Raw genomic sequence first — 22,827 nt, 5'->3', positions numbered from 1 at the left:
TTTTGTCTAAAAGGCAAAAATAACACAAAAGTCAAGTTTACTTGATCTTTGAGTGAACAGGCCAGAATCTGCTATTTCTACGTTTTCACATGAGGAAGTAAACTGATTACACCCACATCAGAGCTGGCTGACACACAATTTCTTCTCAAAGTGAGTAATGTCCTCAGTCTTCACATTAGCTTTATAGTTCCCAAAAGGCTTATGTGTCAATTTATTTCTCCACAAAGCTAGGAGAGAAAAAATTCCCAAAGGGAAATTACTTGCTTTAAAGATAAACGTGTATTTTTACAAACAGAAATGGACTTTTAAGTTTTCTAAAAATATAATTATCTTACAATGATCGGCTTCTTTGAAAAATATTCTCTTGTGAAATTTTTGTTCACATTGATAATCTTCAACATATAATTCTTTATTTTCTTGTTGCTATGTGAAGAATTCATAAACACTAAAAAGAATAACATTATTTACTAATAATTAAGCTATTAATAATTAAATTTTTATTTAAGAATGGGATGCTCTCAAAACTGACTTCTTAAAACATAAGATATTTTGTCCAGATCTGCTTATAATTACTGTAGATATTTGTAACCTAAGTGCCTGACATTTTCAGGCACTTATATTACTTACTTAAAATAATACATAAATAATTGAAGACTAATACAATTACTTAGGCCTAGTGAAAATTAAGATTTTTATTGATCACTGTTTTATTATTTTTAAACCACCATCACTTCTAGTTTGGCCAGAAGAAATTACAACTCAAACAAAGAGTATGGAAAATATATGTATTTTTCACGTTAAGTGTTCTCACCTTGAAATTTCGAAGCGAACCAAGAAAGCATTTTTCTTTCTGAATTGAATTAAGTCTTTTTTGTTTCTCTACTAGTTTAGGAAGCTCTAAAGAAAACACAAAACAACAGAAATTAGGCAAGGGAATAGCATTAAGTCGGGAATTGTTATCATTTTGCTAAATTAAATGACCTCCAAACCTTCACACCTTTGCCCTCTCCCCAGCTCCCTGGCCTCCCTATGCTGCGTGTCATACACAGAATTCTCAGTTCAGCTTGAGGGCAGCTCAACTGAGCTAAGAAGCATCCTAAAAAGACAGCGTCTAGTGCGTCTGGAAAGAGTGCACACACATAGGAAAGAGGAATAAACAAAACAAAACCAAAAAAAAAAAAAACCACAAAAAAACACTGCAGAAACTAATAATAAGTACACAAAGTACACAAGTGTATTTATTACATTTTGCAAGCACTTTGTTCTACATTTCAAAAACGCCACCATCAAGCTGTTGGCACATTTATGTACAAAACAGATTAATTGTAATGCCTGCTACAAAGCACTCTTTGTGAAAATACAAACTCTAATACCAGGAAAAAAAAAAAGCCGAAAGCATCAACATCATTACATAAGTTTAAAAGACAGTTTTAAAAATCATCACAAACTGTTAAGACACAGAACTGAAACACTATAATATAGAATTTAAAGAAGCCCATTAATACTTTTGCTCAATATCTGTAATACTGCATATATCAGAAAAAGGTTGAACCAGTAAGATCATCTACATGTAAAAAAAAGGAAGCAAAACCCCAAATTAATTAAATTATACTACAGAATGCATAATCATGCCACAGATAACCCTAGTAATACCCCGCTACCTACTACAAGAACTTGTAAAATTACGGATGATGCATGACTAGTCGTTGTACAAAGATTGTTTCACTCATAAATTTTATTAGAAATGCACTTACACTGAGAAAAGATTTCACAATGGTCAAATCAGTGCACAATACTACCTAATTTTTATACACTGACAAAAATGTCTTGTCAGGCTACATCATTTTAAAAGACACTTTACAGCATTCTTGTAGCATTAGAAAGAATCAAAAGAAGAGTCAAGGTTAAAACAAACACCAATTTTGGTCCAGTAATACTGATTGTTTTTTTTTTTTATTCCTTTGATATAGGTACTTCTTATAAATGATTATGAATGAACATTTGGTTAAAATGACTTACTTCAAATAAAAACACAGGTATCTCACTACACTTGGAAGGGATACATTCTAGAGTGGCCTCTGACCACACTTTAAAAAACACTACAGGTAAACCAACATAGATTGGAAGGCTGCAAGCAAAGCTATTATATTAATGGAAGCCTTTTCAAATATATCATACACATTGGAGGGATAGTTTACAGAGGTGCAATCCGTTAAAATCTTTTAAAGTAGGTAAAACAACTTCTGAGGGTTTACTGTGCTTATTTCTTAATATACCACCTTCGTAAAGGTAATTAATGTTCCACATTAGCATATTAAAAGTTCCAATCCAGCCGCTGCTTAAATCACAAAGAGATCATTCTTCAAGAGTTCACAGTATTTCCATTAACATTGTCTCTATACTAAGCTTTAAAAGTTAAGTCTGGTGTCGCAATCTCAAGAAGGCTACTAGCCGTGCATAAGCATCACTGTTTCTACGTGCTCACAACATAAACATGAGTAATCAGAGAGAAATACCTTTTAAGTACATCAAGAAAAAAAAAATACAATGTTAACAAAGATAAGAAGCACTTCTTTTTTTTTTTTAACCTACTCTTACAAATTTAGAAATTGCACCTTAGATCGATGAAAACATGAACCAGGGCCCGTACTAACGTGGCCGCTCATCTCCAGACAGGATTTCCAGATTTCGAGAAGAGTCATTAACGATACCGTCTCTGTCTATTGTTCATAATGTACAATGGTCCCTTTGAAGGTTACCTGTAGTTAAACTAGTTACCGAAATCAAAACTAAAAAGTATAAAAAGCTATTTTTCTTTCCAAAACATAAGAAATAATGCAAAAGGTGTTCTGTATTAACACATGGGAAGCAGTTAAAAAAATCAAATAAATGTCTGCATTTGACAATGTTAGTATCTCCAATCTGACAGCATTAGTAATGAGTTTGAGAAATTTAAAAAAGGAAAAGGCTGGATAGGAGCTTGTAGAAGAGATCTGATCACACCAATTTAACCAATTAGGAAATGAAGTGCTAAACAGCAAGGAATGGTGTTCGGGTGATTCCTAAGTCACCCTACACATCGTTGATGAGAAGCACTTCCGTTTTAGTTCTCCAAAGATTGGGTGGTTGGATGGCCCTTCATTAAACACCAATGCATCTGAATGGTGGGAGGGGCAGGAAGGACTTATTTATGTGTACGCATTGAGCCGCTCTTTGGAGCGAGTAGAGTGGATGTCGTGAAGCTCTTGTTCCTCCTTCGACTTGATGTCCTCGTATTTCTGCATCCGGCAGGCATCTTTCACGTAAGCCCAGTTGGCAGACAGAACCATAAGGTAGTGAACCTGATCAAAGACAGAAATAATTTACACTGGAAGGCTGTTCAGCGTCTTCATTACACCTTGCTATCAGGAAAGAGACGTTCACATTATATGCTTATAGGCTGTGTGACTCATAAGACGGAAGCAGAACTTCTGCGGTAAGAGGAACAATAAAAATCTGTTATTCCTTCTCCCGTCTCTGACTACATGACAGCAGCTTCTCCGCTCCCTTTTTTTCAGAACCTCTTTCTCTCCTTCTTTTTCAAGTCTGGAGTAGCCAAGATTGATTCTTAATCTTTATGTGATGTTCCCTGTTCATTTTGCCCTCACTTACCCACACCAACATACTATACATCTCATGATCCTGTATCTGTGCTTTCCCGTCCCTAACAGAAAATGGTCTCTTACACTGTTTGAGTCTAGACAACTTAGAATTAATGGGCGGTTATGGTATTGCCTGCCGTGCAACAGAAGGAGGGATCATGGAAACCCCAAAATAAATCTGCAGATTTAATTGTCAAGTTAATTTTCCATGAGCTGAATTTTGCAGTTTCCTTTAGATTGCAAACTACAGGAGAGCAAGTACTGTGCCATATGGATTCTGTAGGTTTGCATGCATTCGCAATAGCCCGAAGAGTGCATGCTTACAAAGGAAGCTCCTGATCTATCTCGAGTAGCATAGTTACTCAAGTCATGAAGTTCCTGTTTGGACTTGAAAGCACTCAGCTGAGATCACTTGTTTGTTTTTCTCCCTTTACCTCATTCCTGGTCCATAGAGAGAGACAAAGCAGTTTTCCAAATGACGGCTTTTGATGGGTGAATATGAAAGGGAAATTACATTGTTAATTATTTACTTGATCTGAGTTCTAAAGGGTGGGCAATATTTTTGTCCGTAATTTAATAAAACAGAACACTAACAATTTGATTAGCCAAGAGTACATTGAAAGACAGGAGGTGGGATGGTTTTAGAAAAGGACAGAGACATCACGAACACAAAGTCAATTCTCAGTGGAGACTCCTGTGATATGTTAAGGTAGTCAACAGGCAGTAAGAAAAAAAAATGACAATTTTGACACAGCAATATGGGAAAAGATGCAGACCAATAAGAATACCAGTAAGAATTTTCAGAATGTTCTGTTTCCTCTGAAATTCTGCACTTTGTGTAGTGGAAATCGTAAGCCACACGCAAGAAAGAGCCGTGAGCTGTACTCTTGTCCCCTGTCACTTCCATGGTGAAGGCTTCATCACCACATCCATGAGGACTGAACAGAGGCTACAGACACGACCAAGTTCACGTGGGACCGTGCCGCATTGCTCAGAAGACATTAAGTGCTGCAGAGAGTGTTTGGCAAGTAGTGGATACTCAAAATACGTTTCACACGAATGAATATATTTTGAGATGTACAGAAACCTTCCTGAAGGTTCCTGAAAATATATAACCCCTAAATTATTATTAAATATGTCTGAGTGAAATACTGAAAAGAGCTTCAGCGTCCTTCTAGTTAAGAAATAGGCACTTTCCAGTCGTGTTCAGACATTTCCTCTCGCCTTAGGGGACACCAGCTGCCAGGCTCTGACTGTCCCTCGGCAGGTGGACAGAGGTCCCCGGAACCTGGCACAAAGCCAAGCAGACCCCTTCTGTTAGCGTCTACAGAACTTTCCAATGCCTTCAAAAAATCAAATGGAGTAGATTACATTAGTCTTAGTACAAATTCTTACCATCTTTGCCTTAAATTTTAGATGACGTTTTAAATATTTTTCTAGAGAAGGATTCATCTCATTTTTCTCATCTCTAAAACAGAAGTAATGATGGTAGTGTACTTCGAGTGCTGAAGGAGTTGGGGATGAGGTTAGTGACGTGGCTATATTGTGACTGCTGAATGTATTTATGTGCTTAACCATTTGGCGGTGCTTTCAACAGAGCAAGGCTTAAAGAAATACGAGCAACATCAGTACTATTGGAACTAGTATTAGTACCAGGAGCAGAAGCAATAACTATTGTTATATTCCCCCTGTCTCCTAAAATTGTAACCACTATCAGAGCTAATGAGTGGGAAATACCGATGTCAATCAGTAGTCAGATGTTATTTATTTCTTAAGGAATTTATGCTATGCATTTATGTAGATAGTCAAAAGGATGCCAGTACTTAAGAATAATATTCTAAACTCTTATAGTTTGAAATAAAATTTATTTATAACTTAGAATCTGAGTTTATGCAAAGCACAGATTCCTTAAGAAATACATAGCATCTGAATGTCTATTATCTTAAGATCTTTTTGATAACAGAATCATTTCAGAGTAAGCATTTCTGGGGACATTCAAGTATACTATTCATTTACACAAGTACTTTTTACTAATGTATACCTAATGGTACGCATTTTTACAGTTTTACACACACACGTAGCGAATGTGAACACATGCTTTGTCACACACCTCTCTCTTTACAAAAAGTGCTTTGCTAGACCTCTTATACACTAGAGTGTGCTGCCCGAACAAGCACAAGTCCCTAACAATTACCCATTGTACGGGAATGTGTGTATGAAGAGATGTTTCCTCTTGTCTCACGGCCGGGCTGGGTGCTGCTTGGGACCACGGGAGCTTGAACCATCATCCCCAGAACACGACCTGTTTCTCCAGGGCGTATCTTAGCACCTGATTTTAGGCTGAGACTATAAAGCCCTTGCTTATTGTATTATTGTGACCCCTCCAATTAATTAGCCACCATGATCTTATTAAGTTCCTCATTTGGAAATAAAATTCCTATGTAGAGGCTTTATACGCTCTATCTCAAATGCTGAGCAACGAGCATGATACTAAATTAACAAAATATCTGAAAACTCAGTGTATTGGCACCACAAGGGAAGGAATTAAATAGACCCAAATTAATTCATCATCTTTGCATACTGAATTGGCTATATTTGTGAGGTTACAGGGAGCATTCTAGAGCTCTCTACCATTCACTTTTGTATTATTACTTTGCACACTACGATGCAAAAATAAGGACCAGCAGACGCTGGCTGTGAAAACTATCACTGATGCTCTGAGTGTCTGTCCACTGTTGGTCTCTGGGCGTCCAGGAGCAAACTGTACCAAGGAAGAGACAAACTGGAACATTGTAGGTCCTCAAAACTCAGTAAAAGCCTGACTTGAAAAACGTGTTCTTAGCATTTCTGAACAAATACAGATATCAAAAAAATAGCAGGAAACTAATGATATCTGTGTTAAGAAGAATAAATCAACCTTTTTTCCATGAGTGACTCCATATGGCTTTTTTTTTTTTTTTTTAAAGATTTTATTTATTTATTTGACAGAGAGAGATCACAAGTAGGCAGAGAGGCAGGCAGAGAGAGAGAGAGGGAAGCAGGCTCTCTGCTGAGCAGGGAGCCCGATGTGGGACTCGATCCCAGGACCCTGAGATCATGACCTGAGCCGAAGGCAGCGGCTTAACCCACTGAGCCACCCAGGCGCCCCATATGGCTTTTTTATGTCCTTAAATCAGGAGGAGAAAAGGAAGTTAAGGGACTGATTAGATTACCTAGAATATTACACTGATACAGACCTATATGGTCCAGAGACGGTCTGTTATGTTAATAGGGACCTAGTATCTGTGACACGATGAATTTACTTATTTTTGTTAATGTTACTGATATGACTGAGTATTCTAATCCTTAAACTGCTTCCCAAATACTACCTCTAGTGTAACAATAACACTTTTTCAGGTTAAGCTTTGTTTTTCACTTACTTATTTGCCTACTGTTCCCTGTTCCCCCTACCCCACCTTTTTAAACTGATATTAAAATAAATAGGATTCCTATGGACTTCAGATTTGGGGATAAAAGCTCATCTCAACAAGTAAATCGCTTTGTCCTTCAAATTGAAAAACCAAGCCCCAGAGCACAAGGTCTTACCATAGCAATGACTGCGGCCCCAGCCCCAGCAAGCGCCACAATGAACAAGTGGAAGGTCATGTTCAGCTGCAAAGGAAACCGCAGAGAATCAAAACACGCATCGAGTTACAAGCAGAAGAGAGATCCGGACTGCTGCCGCCTTACGAATAAGAACTTCGTACATCTTTAAGAAAAGTGCACTTACATTAAGGGACTGATACATCCTTAGCTCAATCTGAAAATATTACAGTATCTTTTCTCCTGCAAATTAAGTCTTTGCAACTGCATCATTTTACTATACTTTTACTACAAAGATGAGATCATCATTAGTAACGATGGTCTTCAGTAATATTTTAACTAAGTAAGGCTACATTTTTAAAATGTAACAGTAAAATGTTCAACTTTTGTGAACATGATAGTTTCTAGAAAATATATATTTGTTAAAATTTTTATTGAAATTCATATTTATTCTCCAGTCCCCCTGCGTAACATCACTGTAAGTACAACTGCTCCTTAGGTGAAAAGGGGAAAATTCAATAGAGTTTTAATTATGTCTTTTTCAACTACGAAAATGAAGCTAAAATTTGGACAACAGAAACAGCTTTAAAAACATTTACCTCAGTGGACTCACACATCCTCAGGAAATTCTCAGAGACGGTGCAAATTTTCTTTTCCTCTCCAATTGTCACAATTCCTACATGTAGAAAATTATAGCTTAGTTTATAAATGTTTTCAAGAGCTCAGAGGGAGAAAAAGAATCTTATGCTGATAAAAACTAAGGAGGTTCCATTTTATGCTACAGTATAATGAAAACATTCTCAGCTTTTTTTTTTATAAATTCTTTTTTTTTAAAGACTATTTATTTGACAGACAGAGATCACAAGTTGGCAGAGAGGCAGGCAGAGAGAGAGGAGGAAGCAGGCTCCCTGCTGAGCAGAGAGCCCAATGTGGGGCTCGATCCCAGGACCCTGGGATCATGACCTGAGCTGAAGGCAGAGGCTTTAACCCACTGTGCCACCAAGGTGCACTGACATTCTCAGCTTTTATAGCTAGATAATAAGTATAACCGGGATTATGAGTGGAAGATCAGAACTATTTAGCCCTCAAACAATTTACAACATCTTCAATCTGAAGTCAACTGGACCCAGCCCCCAGAGCCTTCAGATTCAATCGCAGCCAGCTGCGGGGTTTGGTCCGTTAATGCAATGGCGCAGCCGTCACAATTACTCCGATAACTATGTCCCAGACTAAGCTGAAGTGTGGATCCAAATTCATTCTGCTGGTACAAAGCTTCTGTTAGTCTATAAAAGCGTATCACCCAAAGGAGTGATTCTTCTCTGCTAATATTGAAAACAGTGTTATCAGTAGGAAAGAAATGTTAAAAAACCCTGTAATTTCGCTCACATTCTCCCTTCCTCCAGTTGGCTCACTGACCAACAGCATCAGAATCACCTGGGGAATGTTCAAAAATGTGTGTTTCTGGACCCCACCACAGAACTGTGAAATCAGAAACCGGAGTGTTTACCAGGAGAACTGCATCTCTAACCAGCACATTGAGGCTACACTGCCACGGATCTCGTTTTACAGAAAAGTGATCTGGGTTAGCCTCGAAGGGGCCTTGAATTTCGTTTTGAGAACTACTGAAGCATTAAACATACATACATAAAGGGAAAAAAAAAAAAACCCACAAGTTCGGGATGAACTATTCCCTAAGCTTTTGGCACTGCCGTCTCTTTATTTAACGTTAATACGTGTATCTCTTCACATCTTCTGGCTTTGAGGTACATGGCCAGCTCCCACGGTCGATGGAGATGGTGCCATTCTGCCCCAACGGTAGTTTGTGCGATTATTTCTGTTTTAAAATGTAATCTACTTGCGATTCATCGAATGTAGACATGCTTCTCTGGGACCTTTCTTTTCTGCCAAGATGACATGGAGTGTGGGAGGGTAAGAAGCCCCTAAGATGCGTCTCATAAACCATCACCATTGAGAGTGCTTCCCGGTTAAGGCCACGCTTCTGCAGGCTGTTCCACGACAAACGTCATCGTGGGTCAGGCTGTGCACACACCTCCTCACCTGTGTTTGACCTCTGCAGCCAAACTCCTTCAAAGCATTAACTACGTACACTGTCTGCTATTCCCTTCTTTTCCTTTCTACTTAAACTTTTCCCACCTTTCCAGTCAGATTCTGCCTCAACCCTCCATCGAAATCAGCCATGACCACCACATAAATAAAATCAAAGATAAATTTTCCCTCTTCTCCTGAGCGACCCGCAGGGCCGGAGGCAGCGGCCGCCTCCCTCTCCTTCATGCTTGTCTTCTCTACATCTGCAAATCTACAGATTCTTGGTTTTGTTTTTGTTGTTTTTTAAAGATTTTATTTATTTATTTGACAGACAGAGATCACAGTAGGCAGAGAGGCAGGCGGAGAGAGAGGGGGAAGCAGACTCCCTGCTGAGCAGAGAGCCCGATGTGGGACTTGATCCCAGGACCCTGAGATCGTGACCTGAGCCAAAGGGAGAGGCTTTAACCCACTGAGCCACCCAGGCGCCCCTATAGATTCTTGTTTTAGGTTTTGATTTTCACAGGTCCCCTCTCTCCAGGACCTCGTTCACGGGAGCTCCCAGTGTGCACACCTGTCATCTTTGTCCCGTGCGGATCTCACTGAGTCTCAGAGCTCGCTACAAATTATCAACAGCTCCTCAATCCGTTCAGCCAGCCATGTGCCTCCCTCCCGAAATCAAGACTCATATACCCTATTTCTTACCCCGGACAACTCTGTTTAGATTCCTAATAAGTCTCTACAACATCTTCAAAAGTGCACTCTGGTCTCCCTTGCCGGCCTCCCTCCCGAGCAAGCTCTTGTAGGCTTCCCGGCTCATGTGACAGCAAGTCAGTGTTCCCCGTGGTCCTGGCGACAACTGCATTCCTCCTTCAATCCTCTTTTTCTCTCAAACCCACGTGCCCATCCGTCTAGACCTTCTGCAGCCCCAATCTTCAAAGTACGGTCAGCACCAGACCACTTCTCCCCACTTCTCTCGCCACTAACCCACCTGAGCCTCCCTCTGGCGCCTCAGGGCTACGACAAGAGTGCTGACTGGCTTCCCCCTTTCTCCTCTTGGGACAGTCCATTCTCTATATGGCAGCCAGTGATTCTTCCACAAGGGAAGGGAGATACTGCTTCTCTTCAGCCCAAACCTGCAAATATCCTCTACTCCCTTCAGAATAGAAGTCTCTAAATGGATGACGTCCCACTACGCACTCAGCACGGCGTTCCATGACTCTCAGACTCCATCCCAATCCATCCCTCCTGCTTTCTCATTCTGCTTCGGCCACACGGGCCTCTCTGGGGTTTGCTGAAGATGCCACGCATGGAGCTGCTTTGGTAACTTTACCTGGATCTTCCCCCCACTATGAATATTCCCACGACCCTTATATCCATCCAATAATGGCTCTTCAGTTAAGCCTTCCTCCACCACCTTTAAAATACTGTAACCCAGCCCTTACACTCGGCCTCCAGGACTCCTGACATAAAATGCATCTGTATATAAGACATCGGTGATACAGATACCATATACCACAAACAGACATACTGCACGTTAATTATCGTCTGTCAATCCACGTCTGCATCACGGGAAACTATGAACATGAGAAGGTGTCCATAAGCTATGCTGCCGTACAAACCCAAAACCTTGATTATTTGGATTTGCGGGTCTCTGTCAAGGAAGGGCCAAACTGGCCTAACCCCCAAGAAGCAAACTTTCAGATTTACTCATTTTTCTAAATAGTGAGCATATTTACTGCACTCGTGTAGAAGAGCCCTTCAATGAAATATACACAAGGACATTTCTGTTTTCTTAAAAACAAGCAACAAGTTAGGATCGTACAAGGGAAGTAGCAGGAATGCACGTCAAGGAGGGCAAACAGGACCAATTTCATGTGTCAGAGGTACAGCCACGAGCTTTCTCTATAGCTTGTTGTTATTGCTTTTTAATGTCCTTGAAGCTGGTTAAACTGAAGTCCTATATTTCTGGCTTTCTAAGGATTGGTTGTGTCTGAACTAGGAAAAACTTGCATCCTGTGCACAGTTCCTATTACTTTCCTCATTAAGGCAATAAAAAGCCTCTTGGAGGTTTCTGGGTGGTCGAAGCACCACTCCCTCCTTAGGGAGGAAATTTTTGCAAGCCAGAGGGGGAGGGAAGCAGGAGGAGGAAGTGTAATGACACTACGAACCCTTATGGGGTGTTAGGAAATGAACTCCCTACTTGGAAATATAAATGCTGAATTTCCAAATAATTTGCCATTTACATTTCTAATCATAACGATGATAGAATGCCTGAAGTATCCTTTTCTAGCTCCTCTGGTCTACCCACAGTCCTAGGCTCCTTGCCCCTTTTGTCTGTCCTCAAAGTGAGGCATCTCTCTGAGTAAAATGTGCATTTCTTCTGAGGTCACCTCCCTCTGGCTTCTTCTCTTCTGCCTCTTCCACTCTTAAGGGCCTCTGTGATTTCCCGTGGCCCACCTGGACCATCCAGGGTAATTGCCCCATTTTTAGATCAGTTGATTAGTAACCTTCATTCCATTGGTAACCTAATTCCCCTTTGACAGGTAGCCCAACCTAGGAATGCCTACGCAGGGGAATGGACTAGACAAGAAAAATGTAGCCAAGATTTTAACAAATAAATTCTTGAATTATTTAATAGCAGTAAATATGGTTCACTGATTAGCAATGACACATGGCTAAACACACCAAAGTTTTCCTATTTATAGCATACATATCTAGTTTCTATATTAACATAGGATGTCCTTTTGAACAGAGTAGACTACAGTCAAAAACGCTGTTGACTGATAGCTTCAGCTCTGTCCGCTGTTCCATCTTGTGCAAACAATGCAATGTTCCTATGTCATGAGTGTCTTCTCTAGAAAAAGATTGATGGGCCAGGTCCATGATCTAAGTGTTTGTCAAATTTTCATTTATTTTACTTTTTTGATGTGGAGATTTTTGTCTTTCAAAATTGAGCAGTGCTGACACATAACAGAAGGTAAGTAAGTATTTGTTAAAACGAAATTTTACCAAGAAGGGCTGTATGGAAATCAGATGAAAGCAAGCTGCTCCTGTTACAATGTGTGGATACGTTACAATGGGCTGGTTAGAAGGCTAAAGGAGCCCCACCCAGAGTCCACCTGCTCTGGACCAGTCTCTCCCTACGGTTGGCCTGAGGGAGTTTCACTGAATCACTGGGTTTTAACAAAACACAGTTTTAAATTCTGGATCTAGATGATAATATTGGTGTGTATGTGGGGGTATCAGTTTTGACATTTTCTGACACAAATTTACTAAGACAAACCCTTCATACATTCAATGTCATTAAATTGCTGTGCCCATCATTGAAGGACAACAGAAATAATTTCGAAAGCATTAAAAAATTAAAATTGCTAGTCAGATTATTTCATGACTAATTTTGAAATATGGCAAACCCTAATGGGACAAAGCATCTTCAAGTTCCCCAACTGTGTGAGCTGCATAACGGCTGTGCTCGCCATCAGATCGGTAGGACGTGGACCGATTTATCACATGCAGGGGAATGAACAGGGACATGCAAGTAGGGAAGAAGCAGACATCCCAGCTGTTACATGACCAGAATTCCCATGATGCAGTTCAAAGACCTTGATTGCCTAAGAGCAAAGACACTGTCTAGATGTAATGAGGTAACTTTGCAAAATAAGGGAAATCACTTTATAGCATGTTCTTCTCTACCCAATCACTGTTTTGATGATGTTAGTAAATGTCTGTACTGATCATAATTCAGACCTGGGGGGGAGTGTCCTTTTCTATGCCCATGCCCCTCGATAAATTGACTGTGACTGTACATCCAGGATTCTTACCGGGGACGTATAATCTGGAAGGCAAATAAATGTCATGCAGGCAGTAGATTCATATTAAGGGCAAACAGAAAAAATTAGTATGTGATGTAAAAGGTTGCATGACATCTGAAAAGTGCCCTCTTGTCCACATCATGGAGAAAAATTAAATTAGAATAAATCTTGATAACTATGTTGTAAACGGTGCTAAGGTTCAAAGGGAGGCTTTAATCCCAGTCATCGTTTACAGCTATTATTAAGTGTGTCCCATACGATATGGGGAATGTACTAAAAAAAGTGTTTGTTTATCTGAAATTGGAACTTCACTAGGTGGCCCGTATTTTAGTTGGCAACCGTGTCTGAGAGACCAGTCACTTCTCTTCCAACTTTCACTTTTCAGATCAGCGGAACAGGAGGAAGACATGGAGAGGGGGAGGGACTGAGGTCAGAGCCATGTTTTCTAACCAGCTGTTCCCTCATGACCTCCAACAGCTGTTGCCGACGCCTTCCCTTCCTGTGCATATGTGGGCTATGATTCCGGGACCGAAACCTCTCCAGGGGGAAGAGAGGGTGAAGAGCTACCCATATTCCCTGTCATCTTCTCACCAAGAACTTCATCCTCAGCAAAGAGGATAACAATAGTGTCCACCATACAGAAACCTGCATCTGTGAGTAAGACTACAGCCTTCTTAGCCATCACTCATGTCCCTGCCTGCAACTCATTCAACACCCCTGTGTCACTTATAGAAAGGATAATAATGCCCTATGACCCAGCAATAGCACTACTGGGTATTTACCCTAAAGATACAAATGTAGTGATCCAAAGGGGCACGTGCACCCGAATGTTTACAGCAGCAATGTTCACAATAGCCAAACTATGGAAAGAACCTAGATGTCCATCAACAGATGAATGGATCAAGAAGATGTGGTATATATACACAATGGAATACTATGCAGCCATCAAAAGAAATGAAATCTTGCCATTTGCGACAACATGGATGGAACTAGAGCGTATCATGCTTAGCGAAATAAGTCAAGCGGAGAAAGACAACTATCATATGATCTCCCTGATATGAGGAAGTGGTGATGCAACATGGGGGCTTAAGTGGGTAGAAGAAGAATCAATGAAACAAGATGGGATTGGGAGGGAGACAAACCATAAGTGACTCTTAATCTCACAAAAAAAACTGAGGGTTGCTGGGGGGAGGGGGGTTGGGAGAAGGGGGTGGGATTATGGACATTGGGGAGGGTATGTGCTTTGGTGAGTGCTGTGAAGTGTGTAAACCTGGTGATTCACAGACCTGTACCCCTGGGGATAAAAATATATGTTTATAAAAAATAAAAAATTAAAATAAAAAAAAAGAAAGGATAATAATAGTGTCCACCACACAGAACCATTGTAAGCATCAAACAAGTCAACATGGACAGACAAGTAGAATTGTGTCAGTGTATCACAAGCCCACAGTGAGTCCTAAACAAAAGTAACCAAAGAGGGCTATTGATTGGTTTAATGTTCTTGGATTCCATTATTATAAAATGCTAAGTTTTTCTGCCTTATTTTGGAAGTCAGTGAAGTACATACTTCTTGGGTGATCTTCACACTAGACTTCACAAATTGCACAGCTTGTCGTGTGAGAATAAGAGTAGATACAAGCATCATAACAAGCCTGGACAAGTGCAAAGGAGTCGGGACACAGACATCACAATTTCATATTGCTGATACCAGGAAATCCAACCTGATAGTCTGTTCAAACACACACGTGCACAGATTCATGCTGTGGGACTAACCTCCAATCATTCTTCAATTCCTACGTATTTAAATTTAAAAAAGGATGTCTTAAAGGTGAAAACTCTGATACATTTCTCAAGTATCCATTTCTCATCAAGTCATGATGGTTCCAATGTCACCGGCAATATTTCAGAGGCAGTCACTGAGGTCAAACAGCACGAGGCCTTGCTTTAGTTAGTTAGAGGTCCACCTACCAAACTGACGAAGGTCCAAGCAGAGATTGGCTCCCTCCACTAAGGTGGTGTTTCGGCAAATGGTCCACAGATTGAAATACATGTAGACGGGCAGAGAGGTGAAAGCTGTGACCCCCAGCCAGGCCAGCATGAAAAGGTACGTCAGCATAATGAACTGCAACAGAGAAAAAGTTAGGAGAGAAAACATGTCATTCACCGGACAGGAAGTATTTTGCGACTAAATCACAAAATCCAATTTGAAGTGTTAAGTGTCCTCGTGCCCAGCACGTGATCATGACACTGCGGGAAGTACAGTGGGAAGCTGGGAGGTGCTGATTAACATGGGTTACTCCAGCAGGAAGAACCTGCCGGAAGCCCTCCGAGTGGCAGAGATGCCCGGCAACAAAGGAAGAAAGAACTCATCTGCATCGTAATGTCTGTTTCACTCACGTATTTGTCTCAAAAATCTCACCTCACTTCTTCTTCTTCTTCTTCTTTTTTTTAGACTTTAGAAAACAGTAACTGGTCTATTTACAGGGGATTCTGCAAAGTTCAAACTTTGTCGATAAATTTATGTTACAACTAAATGAGCGCCATTCATACCATAAACATGGAAGCTACGCAGTCAGGGTTACATTTAATATTGTAAGTGTGGTAATTCTCCAGTCAGCTTAGGATTAACGATAAAAGTGTGCACTTCTCCTTTTCAGTGATTTCTGCAAACTTTTAACTCTGAAGTCTCCTTTCAAGAAGACTGATTTTATTTTTGCTATAGAAACATAGTTAAATGTGATTTAAAGGTTGAAAATAAAGGGTTTTTTTTTTGCTTGTTTCAGAAACATTTTTAGTATTTATAAAATGAAGTAAAAGGCTGTTTATGTGCCCAGATACAACTGAATGAGAGACTTAGTTTCAGCATCGGTTGAGAGGATTTTTAGCTCAAGCATGACTTAGGTGCTGAAAAAAAAGACAGATGCATGCATTGGTAGATCGATGAAGAGCTGGTAAGACACAGATGTATTCATGTCACTTCACGTTCCTTATCAACGGTTTAATCCATGTCATCTACTTATAAAATTGTCTCCATAAATACACACCTTGAATGGCCTAAGCTAACACTTGCATTAACAACTGTATTTCAGAGGTAACTGAAAAAGAACAGGTGTAGTCACAATGCCCTGATGTTTAAGCGCAGGCTTGAATGCCCCTGTTGATAAAAGTTGATTATATTTCTAGATGCAAGTTATGTGTCACTGGATTCATTAGCATATTTCCCACGATATAGGAATAATTTATTATATGAAGTGCCCACTCAGGTAAACACCAACCAGAACAATGACAGGCAGAGAGCCTCACGGGAGTTACGCCACTGTACCATGGCATTTTTAAATTTAATGTAATTTTTAATTTAAATTCAATTTAATTAATATGGAATGTATTACTAGTTACAGAGGTAGAATTAGTGATTCATCAGTGTGTACAACACCCAGTGCTCATTGCAACACGTGCCTTCCTAATGCCCATCATTAGGCATTACCTAGTACCCCATGCTTGCACCTGCCTCCCCTCCAGCAGCCCTCAGTTTGTTTCCTAGAGTTAAGAGTCTCGTATGGTTTGTCCCCTTCTCTGTTTTCATCTTATTTTTCCTTCCCTTACCCTATGTCATTTGGCATTAATGAATCATACTCATATATCACAGACCAAAATCAAGATAATCCCTGAAGAGTAGCTAAAGAAGAAAATCACTACTGTGGGAATTGTTCTGCTACAATATCTGGTTCTTGTCATTTGAATCCTGCATCTGTGAGTGAGACTATAGCCTTCTTGGCCATCACTCATGTCCCTGCCTGCAGGATTAGCAAGTCATCTTCCAGCAAAACACAGAAAACATGAAAGAAGAAAAAAGCCAGGAGAGAGTTTTTGGAACTACATTCTTGCCCACTCTTCAATGGTTGATTCATACGTTGATTCATTCTTTCAATCCACAAATACTAGGTTAGCCACCACCGTGCATTAGTTCGTGCTCCATGCCTGGTGCTGCACGGGTGGGGAACTCAGTTTTCGGACTGCAAGGAACTTCCCGCTTGGTGGGCCTCATACTCCTACAGCAAGACACCCCCCAGGTCACTCACGTAATGGTACACTCTCTCACCTTCAGCCTCATTGTTTGTGATTATATTTGTACACGTCCCCCAAAGGGACACAATTTTACTTCCCTTTATCCCAACCCAACTACTCTTAACTGTATCTGCAAATCAAAACTGGAAGCTGGAAAGAGATTAGTTCTGTTGGCATATGCTTTTCTGCGGGTACCTGACAATGATCTGAATTTGCATCCTGAGAGAGATCCACTCCAAATTTTATAACTCCTTCTTCCCTCTTTATCTTTGTATATAGCGTATTTTGAGTTTGTGCACATTACAGTATGACTTGTTTGAAGAGTGGCATCTTCTGAAAGATTTCCTATTGATTGTGCTTATTTATATAATCAGACTCAGACCATGGGATGACCAGCACATGTGAACATAAGTATAAGGGTGAAATTGTATTTATTTATTTATTTGAGAGAGAGAGAGAGCACACATCTGAGCTAGTGGGCAGAGGGGCCGGGGAGGAGGGAGAGAGAATCTGAAGCAGACTCCGCGGTCAGCATAGAGCCCAACGTGGGGTTCGATCCCACGACTACAAGATCATGACCTGAGCTGAAACCAATAGCTGGATGCTTAACTGACTGAGCCACCCTGGTGCCCCTGCAGTTGCATTTTTAATCCTTTGAATTAGCTATTAGTTTATTAGCTCATACAGCAGTAGGATTCTTTTTGAAAGTGTCTGAATCGTAGTCTTTGTACACCAAAAGCTGAGTTTCTACAGACACCTAGTTCCCTTCTGGGCTTCAAAGGTACCTTCTAGAAGAAGACTTTTGAAGAGAAACAGGAGTATATTCAGGCTTAATTTGAACACCTCAAGTCACATTTTCAAAATGATAATACAGAATAAAATAAATACATGGAATGAAACTAAATCTCTTATTCAACTCAAACTAAATCTCTTATTAAACTCAATTAATTCCTTTGGTGATGCGTTACAGAGACTTTATGGTTTCAGTGAAATCTCCAACATGTGAAACTCAATAATTCTCACACTTTGGAAAGATGGCAAACTTTGTCAATGTATGTTAGAGCTTGTGCATCTTTATTAAAGTTGTGTTGTGATTAATACAGAAAATTACCGGGAGTAAGGGTAGTAGGGAATTTATACAACGAAGAAGAAAATGGCCAAGATAAAGCCAATGAGACCTGAGATCAAGCCTGTCTCCTGTAATCTGGCAAGTGCCATAGGATTTCAGATACACAGAATGTAATTAAACACACACTTTTTAATAACAGTGCTTCATCTCCTCCCAAATCTGACTTCCTGTTAGTCTCTACTCTTCAGTACTACTGGTTGGAGAGTCTGGAGAGCCAGCATCGGTCCTGGCAATGTCCTTAAACTGAGATCTGGCAGACATATTTACAAATTTTTGTCCAAGATGAAACAAAGCCTGGTCTAAATATATAGGAAAATAAAACCTGTTAAATAGTAACTTCTTTAAAAAAAATATTAACATCTTTAAGTCACCGCAGGAACTGGAGGAAATGTCTTTTCTTTTTTTTTTAAGATTTTATTTATTTATTTGACAGAGAAAGACATAGTAAGAGAGGGAACACAAGCAGGGGGAATGGGAGAGGGAGAAGCAGGCCTCCCACTGAGCAGGGAGCCCGATGCGGGGCTCAATCCCAGGACCCTGGGATCATGACCTGAGCCAAAGGCAGACGTCCAACAACTGAGCCATCCAGGTTCCCCCAAGGAAATGTCCTTTAATGGCCATTTACTCTTTTAATAGAATTATCAAAGTTTATATCACTTTTAGAATTTTTTTTTTGTCTTGCTCAACAAATACTTAATGAGGGCCCAAGATGTGGAAAGGTATGTCTAAGGATTTCAGTCAGAGAAAGCAAGAAACACATCCCCCTTGTTTTTCTCATCAGAGGAAATACAAATATCCCGTGTGGAAATCTAGACAGTTTCTGGTCTTAAAACACACTTGACTGCCGACGGTAAACATTCTGTGTGACTCGACCAGAGAGAAAGGGAAGTATTTCCTGGGGACATCTTTATTCTTCTCTTTTCTGGAACTGGAATGAAGCAAATCAACAGAGGAAGCTCGCTGGGCAGTGTGGCTGCTGGCTCGGAAATGCTCTGTTGTCATGGCCCGACACACCCATCCTGGGCGAGAGCGGTCTGCGGAACCTCCAGGCATCGATCGCAGGCTCCCTGTACCAGCGCCCACTCGCTTCTCACACTGCTCATCTGTAGGAGCTGATGAAAGTCATTTTCCATTCTTGGCCATTTCGCAGCCTTCGCCTCTATTCTGTAAGTGGGCAGAGACTGACCACTTTATCAAGCACCAACATGCCACTCACGGTGTCCCTAACCTAAATGTCACATTTATTTAGCAATAAAGGGGGATTTATAGCGCATTGATGAAAGGCCCAGGCTTTGGAGCTGGATGGAGTCTGGCTGCTCGTTATGCTGCTGTGTCTGCCTTTGTAAAATGAGAATACCTGCTAAATTGCTCTTACGTGATTTAGTGAGGCTGGAAGGAAGTAGCACATAAAAGTCATTTAGCACAGAATCGGGCTAGTAAGAAGCACAGACAAAATATTAGCTATTTTTATGCAAGACAGCAGTATTGTGATTACCGCCACGTCTATAAAAATATGTGCTTCGGCTGAATGATAGGACTGTACAGAATAAGGGAATTAGATTTCATTTCACGTGTGGAGAAAGTAAAAAGAAGTTCTTGAGTCTGGGAAAGTTATTCAAGGCGGGCTCCCACTCCAGAGGAGAAAGGCTCTAGAAAGTTTGGAAACCACCCCAAAACTGAAGAAATCTTGTTAATGGAACTCCTTGGAGGGAAAAAAAAAAAGCCCTCTTTATTAACATTTTCATTATTTGCAATTGTAGATCCAAGGCTAATTTATAGTCTCGAGAACAATGAACATGATATGGCAGCTTGAAGCACACTGCTTTGGACAGCTGAAAGCCACTCGGAAGTCCCTGGGAGGGCAATCAGCATGCCTTCGGCCACATCCTCTCTATCTTGGTTTTCTTTCTGTCTCGGGGGATTTCTCAAAAGCTTCTTTTGAAGGTGCTGTTCACTGTAGAATGGGACCTATAATTCAATAGGTTTAGATTCAAAGTAGACTGAACACTTTGGACTCTGACTGCTGCTACTTTATGGGGCGATGGAAGGCGCGACTTTGGAAACCACTGCAGGACTCACACTTGCTTTTCTCAGCAAGCCGCAGTGCCCGAGCCAATTAACAGAGCTCAGGGCTAACAGAGGAACTCTTTGCTGTGAGAAAGTATTTTCATGATTACTAATTCATATGTTTTGTTCTAAGAAAGGCACAAAAGACCTTACTTTTGAATTTTGAGCGCAAACCTGTTACATTTCAGGGAATAGAAGTTCGTGGTCACGAAAGTATCCAAATTAAACAAGCTAAAAATACAATTCTCTCTTCCTATGTAATGTTTTATCTTGGGATCTGATGATTACTCAAGTTGAAGAATTATTCCAAATGATCAAGTGTAGAAGCGCCTGGGTGGCTCAATCGGTTAAGCATCTGCCTTTGGCTCAGGTCATAATCTCGGGGTCCTGGGAGCGGCCCTGAGCTAGGCTCCCTGCTCAGCAGAGAGTCTGCTTCTCCTTCTCTCTCTGACCCTCTTCCCTGCCTGTGCTCTCTCTCTCTGTCTCAAATATATTAAAAAAAAAAAAAAAAGATCAAGCATAATCCTAGGTAACAAAAAAAGGTATGTAATAAAATAGTTTGTAATTATCATGTTTATATCTAGCTTTTCATTGCTAGTACTGTGACAGATACATATTCTGTCATCTGAGCATTCATAATAAATAATAAATATGTAATCATAATTATTAGAAATAATATATAATAATAGTAATTAATAATAATAATTACTTTTCTTTTTAACTGAGGAATAATGGACAGATAACAGTACATTAGTTTCAGGTATATGACCTAGTGATTCGATTTTTTTTTTTTTTTTTTTTAGTGATTCGATACTTACCTACACTGTGAAATGATAGCCACAATCAGTAAGTCTGGGTAACATCTGTCACCCTAACATGTCACAAAATTTTTTTCTTGCGATGAGGACTTTTAAGACCTACTCTCTTAGCAACTTTAAAATATGCAATCCCATGTCATAAGCTATAGTCACCAGGCAGACAGAAATAGCTCAGAGCCCAGATGCACCGTGACGAAACGGCAGACCAGGAGACATTAGTCAGGAGCACAACCTCTGAGAGCGTTTTTCAACCCTGGCCACACAGGGGGAGCATCTGGCAGCTGTGAGAGAGACAGCGATACTCAGGTCTGCCCATGCAGACTGCATCTACAACTATGTATTTTTAAATGCTTATTTATGTTTTTAAGAGACAAAGAAAGGGAGAGAAAGCGAGTGGGGGGAGGGGCAGAGGGAGAGAAGCTTCCAGCAGACTCCCTGCTGAGCACAGAGCCTGATGTGGGGCTTGATCCCACGACCCAGGAGATCACTATGTGAGCTGAAATCAAGAGCTGGATGCTTAAGCAGCTGAGCCACCCAAGTGCCCCCGAGTCTACTTCTAGTTTAAAAAAACCCTGCAGGCAATTCTAACGGGCATCCAGCGTGAAGAACCACTGCGCTCCTGCAATCAGTAAAGCTCTCGGGGGTACACAGGGTGTCAGGACTTCGCTGACTGTCATCTTTAGGCTCTTCAGGGGACCGCATCTGAAGTAAGAAAAGGTGAAGTCGGGATGACCTGCCAGAAATTTTGGCCAGTGTCAGCCAAACGCATGGAGGCGCGAGGCGTTGGATATGAACCAAATTTCTAAACCAGGGCTTCTCAAATTCAGCACCATGGAAAGCGGGGGCCAGCAAATTCCTCGTTATGGGCCTGTCCTGCGCATGACTGCAGGCCACCAGATGCCGGTGACGCAGCTTCTCAACACGCTCAGTGAGGAAAAGAGCTCCTGGTTGAGAACGACGATTCTAACACAAAACGATACCGAGTCGAAGAAAAGCAGATCGATACCTGGACATGCTATCACCACACATGCAAAACGGAGCAGCACTAACAATACCGAACTCAGAAGGCTCCAGAAAGCAGGCCCTGTAAAGTTTGCTGCGGAAAAAACTTATGTCACTTATTATGCAAACTAGCTTGCAAATATGCAGCCATCATCATCTTCTTTGTCACCATGATGGCCCCAAACTACCTAGGCACAAGCAGTGATCAGAAAATTGTTCTGAAAATGACTGGCTACGTGTACAGCAGCTGCGTTCATCATTGCCAAAACCTAGAAGCAATGCAGATGTCCTTGAGTCGGTGAATGGATAAACAGACTGTGGTCCATCCGGACAATGGACCATCACTCAGTACCAAAGGGAAATGAACCATCAGGTCATGCAAGATGTACAGAGAGCCTTAAAACTGCATATTACTAAGTGAAAAAAGCCACTCAGATAAGGCTACCTACTCTATGACGTTCTGGAAAAGGTAAATCTATTGAGACAGGAAAAAGATCAGTGGTTGCCGGGAGTTGGGGGGAGAGGATGAACAGGTGGAGTGCAGAGGGTTTTCAGTGAGACGAATCTGTGGGCGCTAGAGTGGAGCATACGTTCGTCCAGACCCCCAGAATGTGCAACACCAAGAGTGAACTGACGTCAGTTGTGATCTTCAGGTTCATTGGTTG

The 22,827-nt window shown here is 40.8% G+C and overlaps 1 protein-coding gene across 2 annotated transcripts in view; it reads right to left on the bottom strand.

Moving 5' to 3' along the window:
* Nucleotides 1-1,212: 1,212 nt before the first annotated feature.
* GPM6A (glycoprotein M6A) overlaps nucleotides 1,213-22,827 on the bottom strand; it is a 340,519-nt gene continuing 318,904 nt past the window's right edge. For both annotated transcript variants that reach the window (XM_032328798.1, XM_032328797.1), the window contains exons 4-7: nucleotides 15,050-15,203; nucleotides 7,823-7,899; nucleotides 7,227-7,292; nucleotides 1,213-3,341 (exon numbers count right to left, since the gene is read on the bottom strand). In XM_032328798.1, the coding sequence (XP_032184689.1) occupies nucleotides 3,189-3,341; nucleotides 7,227-7,292; nucleotides 7,823-7,899; nucleotides 15,050-15,203 (450 nt within the window). In that variant the 3' untranslated portion in view covers nucleotides 1,213-3,188. The remainder of the gene's footprint in view (nucleotides 3,342-7,226; nucleotides 7,293-7,822; nucleotides 7,900-15,049; nucleotides 15,204-22,827) is intronic.

This window comes from Mustela erminea, chromosome 21 (assembly GCF_009829155.1).
Source record: "Mustela erminea isolate mMusErm1 chromosome 21, mMusErm1.Pri, whole genome shotgun sequence".
NCBI classification, from domain to species: Eukaryota; Metazoa; Chordata; class Mammalia; order Carnivora; family Mustelidae; genus Mustela; species Mustela erminea.
This window is presented reverse-complemented; position numbering and strand designations above follow the sequence as displayed.